Source organism: Lynx rufus, unplaced genomic scaffold (assembly GCF_022079265.1).
Source record: "Lynx rufus isolate CCGP_SWC_20201006 ecotype Redwood Valley unplaced genomic scaffold, mLynRuf1.p SCAF_1, whole genome shotgun sequence".
Taxonomy (NCBI): domain Eukaryota; kingdom Metazoa; phylum Chordata; class Mammalia; order Carnivora; family Felidae; genus Lynx; species Lynx rufus.
Window position 1 is genome coordinate 5391832 of NW_025814823.1, and position 12614 is coordinate 5404445.

The 12614-nt window shown below is 46.1% G+C and overlaps 1 protein-coding gene across 1 annotated transcript in view; it reads left to right on the plus strand.

Moving 5' to 3' along the window:
- LOC124508018 (phospholipid-transporting ATPase IB) overlaps nt 1-12614 on the plus strand; it is a 507885-nt gene that overhangs the window by 195425 nt on the left and 299846 nt on the right. The window contains exon 24 of the mRNA XM_047074445.1: nt 11855-12027. Within this exon, the coding sequence (XP_046930401.1) occupies nt 11855-12027 (173 nt within the window). The remainder of the gene's footprint in view (nt 1-11854; nt 12028-12614) is intronic.

Below are 12614 nucleotides of genomic sequence, written 5' to 3' on the forward strand. Positions count from 1 at the left end.
TTCTCAGAATAACTTTTCATCTCTTGTCTCAAGCATTTAGTACTAAGGCTTAGGAGCCCAAAAATGTGTACATGAAGAAAGAAGTTCTTATAGACACATTCACAGTTATTCCTTCCATCCAATATGCCATCTTATGCAAAAATTTCAGTACTACAGCTGACACTTCATTTTTCCCTATAGAAATTCTAGCCATCTGGAAAATGTGTGTGTGTGTGTGTGTGTGTGTGTGTGTGCGTGTGTGCGTGCATGTGTTAAAGGTGAAATCTCTACTGAAAGCAATTTCAGGAGCTTCAGGAAATCCTCATTCCTCTGGACAGCTTTTGGGTTTTCAATCTGGGAATTTGCATGTTCTCTCAGTTTTACTAGTTTAATTTTAGGGGCTGAACCTTCATCAACTAGGTAGAATAAAGAACCTGGAACCGTGCCTGGATTGGCAACGGCCCACGACAGCTGTAACGAGAATGTGGGCAGAGCCCCGGTGGGACCTCGACTTGTGTCCAGTTAGAAACCAAAGAACACAGTGCTCATCGAGCTGGGAGCGTGGGGCCCCGGCCGGCAGGGCCAGGGGCATGGTGGGAGTGCTAACGTAGCTCTCTGTCTCCCCCCCCACCCTGTCACCAGCAAGCTCTGGCCCGCCCTAGTGATTTTCGTTCCCACTTTCAATGGAGAAGTGGGTCAGAGCAACCACAGCACATGCCCACTGACCAGTGATACTTGGCCTCCCAGTGTTGGGGCGACAGTAGGGACTGGGTGGCACCGTGGCCGGCGTGCATTTGTCGGGGATGGTTGGATGTTGCTTCTCAGGAACCACGGGTCTAGGCCTCCCAGAGACTGTAATTTTTCAAGAGACACCGGCTGTCAAAGCTCTCGTGGCTTTTAAATTTTGGATAAAAAAATTTTTTTGCCAAATGTGGGATGAATACTTAACCTAAACTCACCGTGTTGGTTATGTTTCCTGGCCACGCAAATCAATTGTCAGGACCTTTTCTCCAGTTGGGCATAAACTGCTGTACTTCTGCCCGTAAGCCAGTCTCGGTCTCCTTGGCTGATGCCCTTGTCTGGCTTCCGATGGAGTCCTGCTTCCTGAGCCCCGCCGGACTTCGTTCGTGGCACATAAAACTCACGGCAGGTGTGAGGTATCTATTTGCTTCATACCTGTCTCCTCACGAACGCGTAAGCGCCTTGAAGAGAGCTTTTGCAGTTCCGTGCGTGGCTGCGCCCTCACATTTGGCGTCCCACGGCCACTTAATGTGTGAGTGGTCTGCCAAGCTAATGTCTCAAGTGCTTTAACGAACTATGAATAGAAGGCCCTTGTCACCAGACGAGTGCAGTGATGTGCAGAAGGGACGGCAGGAGCAGAGAAGAGATGATTCACACCAGACAGTGAGCGATTGTTCTGGCCAGGGTCAGGAGTTCAGGAAGCAGCAAATATTCCCCCCAGAAGGGGTGGCAAGCGTTTTCTCAGCACCTGCTGTATGCTGAGTGATTTGTTTGTTTGCTTTCTTCACCCAGAGGGAGTGGTAAGGAAACTGCCCAAACGGTTTCTTTTTCCAGTCTTCAACCGGCATTGATTGAGGGGTTACATGATCCACAAAGGACAAGCGGTGGCTGCCGGAAGTTCGCTCTGAGCTCCGCAGACTTCGGAGGGACTTCTGAGTAGCGGTGTCCCCAGAGAGCCGTGCGGGGTAGTCCAGGGCCAGAGAGGCTCCCTACTCCACCCCCCACCCTCCGTCCCCCCCCCCCCCCCAGGCGTTCAGACCAGTACTTACAGGGAACGGTAGGTTGCTCTTGAGCCAAAGAGCCACCTGTCTGTACGCAAAGTCAGAATGAAGTATCTGCTGTCCCCCAGTCACAGACCCCTCCCCGCATCCTCCCACATCCGTTTCCCAGCCACTGGCCTCTTTTAGCAGGCCAGACAGACGCTGGCTACCCTCCCCATCTCCTCTCTTGCCCTCTGACCATTCACCAGACACCACGCATCCTTCTCGTGAAATGCGTTTCCTGGTTTTGTCTCTGTGACCCCAGTCAGAGGTTAGACTCTCATCATCTGAAGGCTCCTTGCTGGTCCGCTTTCTGTCCCACTCCGTCATCTCTGCTGTCGGTGGGTGAACATCTGAGTGTGGTATTTTTATATGTAGAAGCCGTTGCTTTGCATTTGGGTGTACAAATGGTTCCTTCTGTCCTCCCAGCCTCGCCACCCCCCCCCCCCCCCCGGCACCTTCCCAGCTGTGCCTGTGGTTCCCCAGCCTTACAGGCCTGCGTCGGTACCCGCTGCCCGCAGTGGTCTTTGGCTGTCGTGTGCCATTGTCGATGTTTCTCCTTCCTTTGCTTTGGGCCTCTCCACCCCTACAAACCTGTGCACATAATAAGCTCTTAATGGCTAAAGATTGATTAAAGGTTTTTCTTTTTTTGTTCTATATTTCAATGTAAACTTCTGTCTCCGTGACCTTGAATCCTTGTCAGTCTGTGTAGACAAGAGAATGATGAGGGGTGTTCCAGCCTGACTCCCGGCCTGCCCCCTCCCCCCACCCCCCCAGTTTGTTAATGGATTCTGCACAACTGGGGAAGCCTTCTGGCCAGGCGTATGTGCTGAGAGTTCCTCCTTGCCCAGTCATCAGTGTGGTGATCTCCAGTGGAAATGGGACTTATTCTACACATTTTTGCTTATTTGGTTTTATTTTAAAAATCCATATGTAATAAAATACACCACTGATTTTACCAACTGGCGACTATCCTCTAGAAAGCATTCCCAGTTTTAAATGTGCTACCATTGTTCCACATAAACACGACATATTTTCCTAACATAGCAGGGGATTTGTATACAGCTGTTCTTTCCTCTCACATAACTCTCTCTCTCCCCCCGACTCCTGCTGATTCAAGGAAAATCGAAGAGGTCCCACTGGTAGGTGCTTTCCAGAACTTGTCTGAGGTGGTTCAGCCACAGCCGGGGCGCCGTGGGTGGTGGGCCAGTCTCAGCAATTGGTGTGTCGTCTTTTTGCTCTAGTAGGTCCTAGTGGTGAGCCAAAGATCACAGTGTCTTCGCGTGGCCAGAGCCTTCATGATTCCCTGTTCGCTACCTCATGTGGATTTGGGATTTTTTTTTTTTTTTTTATACTGTCATGTGCTGTTTGCATGAGTCACAGCCTGGGCACATTGTAACTCCTCTGAGAGTTAAGAAGGTTTTAGGAGTAGTAAGTGTAGTGGCTGTACTATTGAAATACTAAAGTTAAAACTTTGAGTCCTTAAGGGCAGGAAATTAACTAGTTAAGATTATTATGTTCATTTTCCTACACGGCACCTGTAAGGGTTATTCAAAAAGCAAGCATATGATTTTAAGGAATTGGGCAAAACCGTAAGAGACTCTTGGGTACCGAGAACAAACCGAGGGTTGGTGGGGGTTTGGGGGAGAGGGGAAAGTGGGTGATGGGCAGTGAGGGGGGCGCTTGTCGGCAGGAGCACTGGGTGTCGTATGGAAACCAGTTTGACAATAAGTTATATAAAAAATTGGTTTTATTGTAAAGCAAGGGAGTAGCTCAGAAATCGAAATGACTTTGCGCTACTTATGCTATGCTTTCTGTGATGACTTAGCAGATACCAGCATTCGTCACTTGAGCCAAACGTGGATCTTTGGGTTGCTGTCGGTACCTTATCTTTCCGTGTAAGATGGCACTCTGTCTTCCTTTGCTAAAGTTTATGTGACATAATTAATCACGCGGTTCATTTCAACTACTTCGCAAATTTTAATTGTCTGGAGATGATTTTCTGCAGTAGTTTCTTTTTAAATGTATAAACGTGATCACCATTGTGTTTGGTCCGGGCACTTTAAAATAACTCCAAGTGTCGAGCAGATTTTAGAGATAGCTAATAGGTGGTAGCTATGAATACGCCGAAGGTTAAAAATTTAAATCCCCAAAGGTCAGAAAATTAATTAAGTTAAAGTGTTTGTGTTCATAGTAAAATTATTCCTGGTTAGTGTGATATTAACCGTGGCAGTGATTCATTGTGTCTCTGAAGTCTCCGGTGACTCCCAGAGATCCAGTCTGGACAAATGTGTGACAAGCAATCGTTCATGGAATTATGGAGGGTCATTTTATACACAGCTGAATGATCACTGACAAATGCTGATTTTGCATTCTTCTTGCAGGAGGGTCACACTTTGAAATCATTTTCTTAGAGGAAAAGGGTTATCTACTTTAAGAAGAATTCCACATTTTAACAAATGGAAAAAAAAAGATTGGCAGTCCATATTCAAATAGCAATGCTTTTTAGAGCATATAAATTATTTTTGAGATCTCATTATATATGGCCATTCAAGAATATATTTGTTTAGCACGTAAGACGATTCCTGCTGCTAAAATCAAAATACAGCTTTTCGAATAAAGTAAGCCTATTAGGTTTGCTATTTAATATCCTTTGTGATAATGAAAGTACATGTTTTCGGGGAATTCTTTAACCTGAATGATTTGAGCTCAGTCACAACTGTTAGTCAAATGGTCTTCCAATAAATAGCAGTGATTGCAGTCTTCAGACATTTTCTAGGCCCTGAAGGCTAAAAATAAGTGGACAATAAATGGTAAATGCCCCCCCCCCCCCCCCCGCTTTAAATAAATGGCACTTGTTCATTTACAGCTGCTGCCGGTTTTCTGCCATATTCCCCACCTCCTGAGTCCCCCTTCTCACACTGTCTGGGATGCCTTTCCACGAAAACGTGGGTCTTCTAGAGACGAGAGATGTAAAAAGAAGAAATTGAAAAGTAGGCTATCCCAGCTCTCCTGAAGAGGGGTTCTTGGGGCTTATCAGCCTGCACAAGAACGGCCCCCGTGTACTCCCTGAATTATTCCACTTTGCTTACTTGTGTGTCTTAAAATCCCCCCAGACAGAATTCGTTTAATTCATTAAGCATTAGGAAACAGTCAACACCATTAGTCATTAGGGAAATGCAAATGAAAACCACTAAATCGGACACTGCACGCCCCCGAGAAGGGCTGAAATCGAAAAGACTGATGGTGCCCGTGTGGACGAGGATTGCGGGGAGCAGCCAGGGTGTGCACGTGGGCCTGGGAAGAAGGCGAAGTGCCTCAGCCGTGTCTTTTGAAGTCGGAAACGGCCCCTCCCGGTCTCTTTCAAGTTAGATGAACACTTGGGGCGCCTGGGTGGCTCGGTCGGTTGAGTGTCCGACTTCGGCTCAGGTCATATCTCACAGTTCGTGAGTTCGAGCCCCGCATCGGGCTCTGTGCTGATGGCTCGGAGCCTGGAGCCTGCTTCGGATTCTGTGTGTCTCTCTCTCTCTGCCCCTTCTCTGCTCATGCTCTGTCTCTCAAAAATGAATAAATGTTAAAAAAAAAAAAATCAAAGTTAGATGAACACTTGCCCTGTGTGTCTGTGTAGGTGGTATGACAGAGTGGTTCCAATCTTAGGTGTCTACCCAGGAGAAGTAGGAGTACGTGTCCACACGAAGACTCAAATACTTACACTAGCATTATTCATGATCTAAAACTGGAAGCAACCAGACGTGTAATAGTGGGTGAGTGAATTAAACAAAATGGGGCATATTCATACAGCGGAATACGACTCAGAAACAGAAAGGAATTGATGAGTGCAGAAACACTGGACAGATCGCAAAGCCTTAGGCTAGATGAGTAGGCCAGACAGAAAAGACTGTGAACTCTGATTCTATTTATATGGCATCCGCAAAAAGGCAAAACTGTAGTGACAGAGTGGATTGAGGGTTGCTAGGGAATGGGTTGGGGGTGGGGTGGGGGTGGGATTGCCTGCAGAATGGCAGGACGGAACGTTCTTAGGGTAATGGAAATGTTCTATGTGTTGGTTATGGACAGAGTCACATGACTGCGTACCTTTGCCGAAACTCCTTGAATTGTGCATTTAAAATGGGTCAACCTTATATTAATTATAGCTCAATGAAGTCGATTAACCAAAACGAAACCTCTGTAGAGGCTTGTCTGTTACTGTGAATTCAGTAAATTGAGTTGGTTTACTCTCAGAAGATAAACAAAATTTTTTTTTGTCAGCAATAGAACATTTTGTGGGAGGTGGAGATGGCCAGTGTAGAGAAATGCTTGATGGGGGTGAGAATAAGAGGTGACTTGAGGGTACCAGACAGGTACTTGGGTACATGGAGGCAAGAGGCCAAATGATCTCTTAAGAAGGTTTGCTCAGTGCCTGTGAAATAGCATCCTATCCTCCTTGAAATTATTAGCATTCTAGGAAATCCTTGAAACATTACACACTTAACAGAGATTCCTCTTTTTAATGAACCTCGTTTAGAGGTATTCATAGATTAGAACAAAGCAACGTCCAGGGCACAAAGGTATCAGCTCTCCAGGCATCAACAGCTGCCAGTAGGGGCCATGAGTCACTATCGTGTCTTCCCAGCCTTGACTTTCTTTATTTGCCTGTCGTGGGTTTGCTGGGTTTGTGCTTTGTCTTTTAAGTGTTACAAACTTCCATATCCATTAGGATTTATAAATGCCAAAGTATCGTGCGTGTTAATGCTGTCAGGAAACAAGTGTGATTATATTGGAAGCGAAAATGACAGTAAAATAAAGGAAGTGGCAAGAATAAGAAGAATGCTGCTGTGGCTGGTCTGACAGTCTGGACAGTGGGAATGGGTGAAACAATGGTAGAATGCAGTGGCGAGAGAAGTCACATATGACAGCGGGCAAGAGACAAGAAAAATAGGCGGCCGGAACGGAAAAACAACAAAACCCTTTTGAACCCATGGTCTAGAGGATGCGCATCACCATTAGATACTCATTAGCCCGAGGTTAATCCAGGAGAAGGGAGTTTGTTCTCGAAGGCGTAGTATGATTTGGCTGAATTGCTGCTCGTGAAACTTGAACCATCCTGGCTTTCAGCATGGTCAGCTCTGAGCCCGTTGGAATTTGCAGAACATCAAAGTGGGGTCTGAGGCAGCTGCTGCTACCTCAGCGTCTAAGAAATTCCTCTCGACACTTGCCAAGCGCACGGAGGGAGAGGGTTACCTACCTCGACATTTTTCAGTGTTGCTGGAACGGTTTCATTTTGAGGAAAGATTCCTGCTATCTGCAAATCGGTAGAAATGCATCCAGATTCTAGAAATCTTCATCTTTCTGGGCTGATTAAACCCAGAGTGATTAACCGGAGAGCCACCTTTCAGATCCCACCTGCGCATAAATTCAGATTGAACTTCAGCTGTACTTCAGATGAACCTGTGATCTGTGAGCAGACAACCATTTCCTGAGATCAAGGGTAGCACTGTCTATGGTGTTTATATAATTAAAAAAAAAAACCTGAAAATGGAAAGGCCAGCGTAGAGCTTACTGATAAGAAATGCAGGGCTCCCAGTACAGCTCAACCAAGGGAGCGGTGAGTGTTTGGTGCACCTACAGGAAAGGTCTGTAGTTGCACTCGCTCGCTTTTGGCTATAAACCGTGTGTGTTTGTAATTGCAAAGGAAAATAAAATTGTAGGACATGTATGAAAACCTGGAAATAGATTGTTTAATATTAATGCCTAAAAGGCAAATTCTAGCGAAGGGTTTTGGAATGTTCTGTACCTTTCTGGGAATGAAACTTCTAGTCCCAACTCCCCGTGCCCCTCATAACAGCTAAGTCCATTGTAACTTTCAGTAATTGGTTTTTTATTAAAATAAGAGACTGCAGTATAAAGTTTAGCGACTAGGCTAAATAGGCATTAACAGGCCCTGGGATCCAACCACAATTTGTAACATCGTTCCTTTGGGAAAATAGATTCTAAGTGCCCAATAACCGACTTACAAATAGACTTTTGAATCATAGTCCATCTGAGAATAAGGAACTGTTTGTGATAGTAATACCTTCGATTGGCTTGCTTGAGAACTGCACAGAAGGGACCTATATTCTGCCACACATGTGCAATGAACCCAACCAGTCTGGGTTTGATCAAAGATTATTGCTGAGTGGGCATTGGAAGGAACTGAAGTGGAGGCTGGAGACAAGTCAAGGGTGGAGTTGGGAGGACGGGGAGTTAGGAGAGGTTTTAGTGGGAGGGAAGGTTTTCAATCTCAAAGGCAAAGGTGCGATTCCGTGTAGATGAAGTGAGAGAACAGGACGGTTTGGATAGGAGCGGCGGTTAGGAGTAGAGAGCGTGGCAGGCAAAAGGAATAAGAAGGATCAACCAGAAGACAGCCTCTTAATTATAGAGAACAAGCTGAGGGTTACTGGAGGGGAGGGGCAGGGGGGTGGGCTAAATTGGCGATGGGTATTAAGGAGGGCAGTTGTGATGAGCCCTGGGTGTTGTATGTAAATGATGAATCATTGGCTTCTACACCTGAAACTAATATTATACCGTACGTTGACTGACTGGAATTTAAATAAAAAATTGGGAAAAAGGGAAAGGAAAATGTACCAGGAGGGCCAAATGGCCCACATAGTAGCAGCCATGTTTGGTTCAGTCTCTGCAAAGGGAAAACGTGACTGCTACGTTCCCACGGTTTGCAGTCCAACTCGGCCAAGGGGTCGTCATTCACTTCCACGGGCATCTCCTGCTCCAAGAGGCCTTGTCCTGCCTCCCCTCTCCCTGCGCCCCCGTATTAGCAGCCTTCTCTTCCACGTTCGGTACTAAGCGCGGATCTGTCCTACGGCTGCTATGTTAGGAGGCTCATTCCAGGCAGTAAACGTGATGGCAGTTGTCGTGTGCTCCGTCTGTGTGTTGCCTTGGTCACAGGCCACGTCTTTTCGTACCCAAATCCATTATGCCAAGAGTAGTGCTGCATCACCGGTGGGCTCAAGGGGTCGTCTTTTGTCTTAGCTTGGTCTGCTGGCCCCAAAACTGGGTGGCTTAACCAACAGAAATCTATTCCTCATGGTTCTGAAGGCTGGGAAGTCTAAGATCAAGGTGCCGGCAGATCCATTGGCTCCAAGGACATTGGCTCCAAGGGCTCTCCTCCGGGTTTGTGGAGCAGCTGTCTTCAGCTGTGTCCTCCCGTGGCTGGAGGGGGGAGAGTGGGCAGGGTAGAGAGAGAGAGAGAGAAAGGGAGAGAAGGAAGAGACTCCCTCGTCCCTTCTAGTAAGGGCACTGATCTCATTGGGAGTGCCTCCCCCTCGTGACCTAGTTACCTCCCAAAGGCCCCACCTCCAAATAACCATCACATTGGGGATTAGAGTTTCAACATATGAGTTTTGGGGAGATACACACATTGAGTCCACAGCACTTTTCCCGGTTCGACTTGGAAACCTGTCAACTCAGTGTCATCCATGTTTCCCAGGCCACCGTGGGCTGTGGCATACGAGGCTCTCAGGAAGAGGGGCCATGTGTGCGACTCTGTGTCCCTGCCTGCCACTGTTGAAACTCCAGCTCCCTTTCGGGTCCTTCCCTATAACTGCTTGACTGATTGTGGGGGCAAGGGGAGGACTGTCTGTGTCTGAGGAGCATGGTTTCCTCATTAACCGTATTTCTGCCATTCCCGTTCCCAGTGCTTGGCACCCTCCCTGCTCATGCCCCAGAGCCTCTCACGCTCGCGGGCGGTCAGCTGCCAACCCTTAGGCTGAGGAAGAAGGCTCCAGTCTGTCTTTATGAGCAGGACAGAAATAACCCTAAGTGGAGAAAGTACCCTCCATGATCTTACCGCTGTCGCGTATCTCCATTTGTACCGTGCCCCCTTAAAACACAGCCACAGGCAGGGGTCTCCTCATCTCAGGGATTTGAATTCCTCAATCTTTTCCTCCATAAGTCCAGGAGGTGGGGTGGCAGCGAGGGTAAGTTTCACTGGGCTAGACGGTGCCTCCACGACAGTATTGGCACGTTGTCCGAGGACCAGTTCCACACATCTTGCCTCATCCCTTTCAGTAAGATATTTTCCAGGAGGTTTTTCTGTGCCCCCCGCATCGACCTCTGGCCAGCACCCTCTCCAGAATTGCCCAGACTTGTCTGAGTTTCCTGGTGAACACACCCAAGCCGCCACACCGGGATTTCCCTGAGTGGGTGGGATTTTCTTCTTTCCACCCAGATTCTAAAGGGCAGGCTGTTGGCACAGATAAGGTAAACGTAGACGTTTTGTCTGAGATTCAGAATTATGCAACTAATCAAGAGTTTAAAAAAAATGTGTAAAGTTTCCTTTATTTTTACTGAAAGTCAACTTTTATTCTTAGGGCACTGTTCTATCAATTATGCTTATGTCACTACGCTGACAAAGAAGGCGTTGTCAGCAGCAATGGCATTAATTCACTGCCCAAAGTAGCCCAACTGTGTATTTTCCTAGATGTAGGGTAGTAACCAGAGGAAGAATGGGCTTCACTGAGTGCTTATTATCTGTCAAGCTCAGTGTTAAGCAGGTTGCCCTGATTAGCTCATTTGTTTATAACAAAAGTGCTGTGAGGTAAGTATTCTTAGCCCCGTTTTACACTTGAGAATTGTTGTTTAAAGAGGTTAAGTAAGGGGCGCCTGGGTGGCGCAGTCGGTTAAGCGTCCGACTTCAGCCAGGTCACGATCTCGCGGTCCGTGAGTTCGAGCCCCACGTCAGGCTCTGGGCTGATGGCTCAGGGCCTGGAGCCTGTTTCCGATTCTGTGTCTCCCTCTCTCTCTGCCCCTCCCCCGTTCATGCTCTGTCTCTCTCTGTCCCAAAAATAAATAAACGTTGAAAAAAAAAAAAAAAAGAGGTTAAGTAACCCGCCCAGGGTCACAGAGGTAATAAGTGGAGAGCTGGGACCAGTCCCTGGGCTACCTGACTCCAGAACGGGGTTCTAGGCCACAATTATGCCTCAAATACATCTTTCTGATAAGTGTTGTTGGAAGTCTCTTACTGAGAATGAAAACTGAGCAGTAAGACAGTAGAACCTGTTTTCCACTTTGTGGTAGTAGCTGATCCTCAGTTTAACTAGCGGTGGAAAGATTTCTGTCCATTTGACATGTTTCTTGAAGACGGTAATGTATGTTATCATGTAGATAAATGATATGTAAATGTAGCTTAATAGCCAAAGGACAGCCGTCCAGACAATAATTTCAGCAGACTTTTGTGTTTCCCTGATTCATTTAAACCATAGATTTTTGTGAGCCAGAGATTTTATTCTTCTGTTTGAAGCAGATATCCTACTCGTAGTCATAAATTCACTGGGAAGTCAGACATACTTTTTTTTTTTTTTAATCCAAAGAATGATTCTGTGCTTTAATTCTATCTGATAAGAGACATCACACCAAGGTGCTTATTTAGGCTGGTACTAATATCTTAAAACATATTATTTTAAAGTGTTTAATTTGATTAAGTATTTTCTGGAACATGAAAAACATCATCAGTTTGTTTCTTCTTGTGACGACCCATGGGGAGAAATGGTTTAATCTGAAGATCTCAGCAGAGAAAAGAAATTAATCTTTTGTATTAATTTTATATCCCCTAATACTTTTTAGAGGCTTCAAAGATTATCTTGTGCAAACTGAGAAATGTTTGCCATTTAAGTTTTAGCACCTTTATCTTTTGGAAATAATAAAAAAAAAAAAAAACACCACCACCCATTTGTTTGTATGGAGTCTCCTGTTCTAGAGGCACTGAGAAAACTCCATATGGAGTATAAAGGAGTGGGGAGAAAAACTGTCCTCAGAACCTTAGCAATTAAAATTCCAACGGAGAAGAATTTGGATGCCGTAGTTCAGCCTGGACTGTAACTAGAATAGGTTATTTTAAATGTCAAATGTAAATATCATTAAAGGGGATACGTTCATCCATACAACAGACCTAGCAGGCATTCCAGCGAATTCCAGACACGCACCACATCGGACTCTGTATGCGTTACATTAGAATGGGTATGGCACTCTGTTTTTGATATATTAAACACGTAAAATTTGAAATACTAAACACATGCCCCCCCCCCCAACTCTCGTTTCAGGCAACAAGGGCAGCCATTACGCAGCATTGCACCGACCTTGGGAATCTGTTGGGCAAGGAGAACGATGTGGCCCTCATCATCGATGGCCACACCCTGAAGTATGCACTGTCCTTTGAAGTCAGGAGAAGCTTCCTGGATTTGGCGCTTTCGTGTAAGGCGGTCATATGCTGCAGGTAAGCAGATGCGGACTGGGTGGGGTTCACGTTCCAATGTGGCTGTAACCTGTGCTTTTATTAAAAAACAAAACAAAACAATGCGTGGAAATTCTAGGGGTAAAGTTTCATTTAAAAAGAAACACAAGCGAAATAGAGGTGCCTGGGTGGCTCAGTCCGTTAAGCATCCAACTCTGGATTTCTACTCAGGTCATGACCTCACAGCTTGTGAGTTAGGGCCCGAGTTGGGCTCTGTGTTGATGGTGTGGAGCCTACTTGGGATTCATTTTCTCTCTCTCTCTCTCTCTGCTCCTCCCCTGCTTGTACTCGTTCTCTCTCTCTCTCAAAATAAATAAAAACTTTAAACAGATTTAAAAAAACCAAGCAAAATAAAAATACTAATTTAAGCATCCATTCACAGATTTTAGGTAAGGCAATTAGTGGTTTTTACAGTTCTGTTTGTTGTCTCCTGAAAACACAATAGAAGAGCTGGGGCCTCCAGTCTTACTCGCCCTGGGAGAGTAACTGGAATAAGTCTGCCCTGAGCAGGTGTGGCAAGGCCCTAGCTACTTGGTTCTTTGGTTCTGGATGTCTGGGCTCAATCTCCA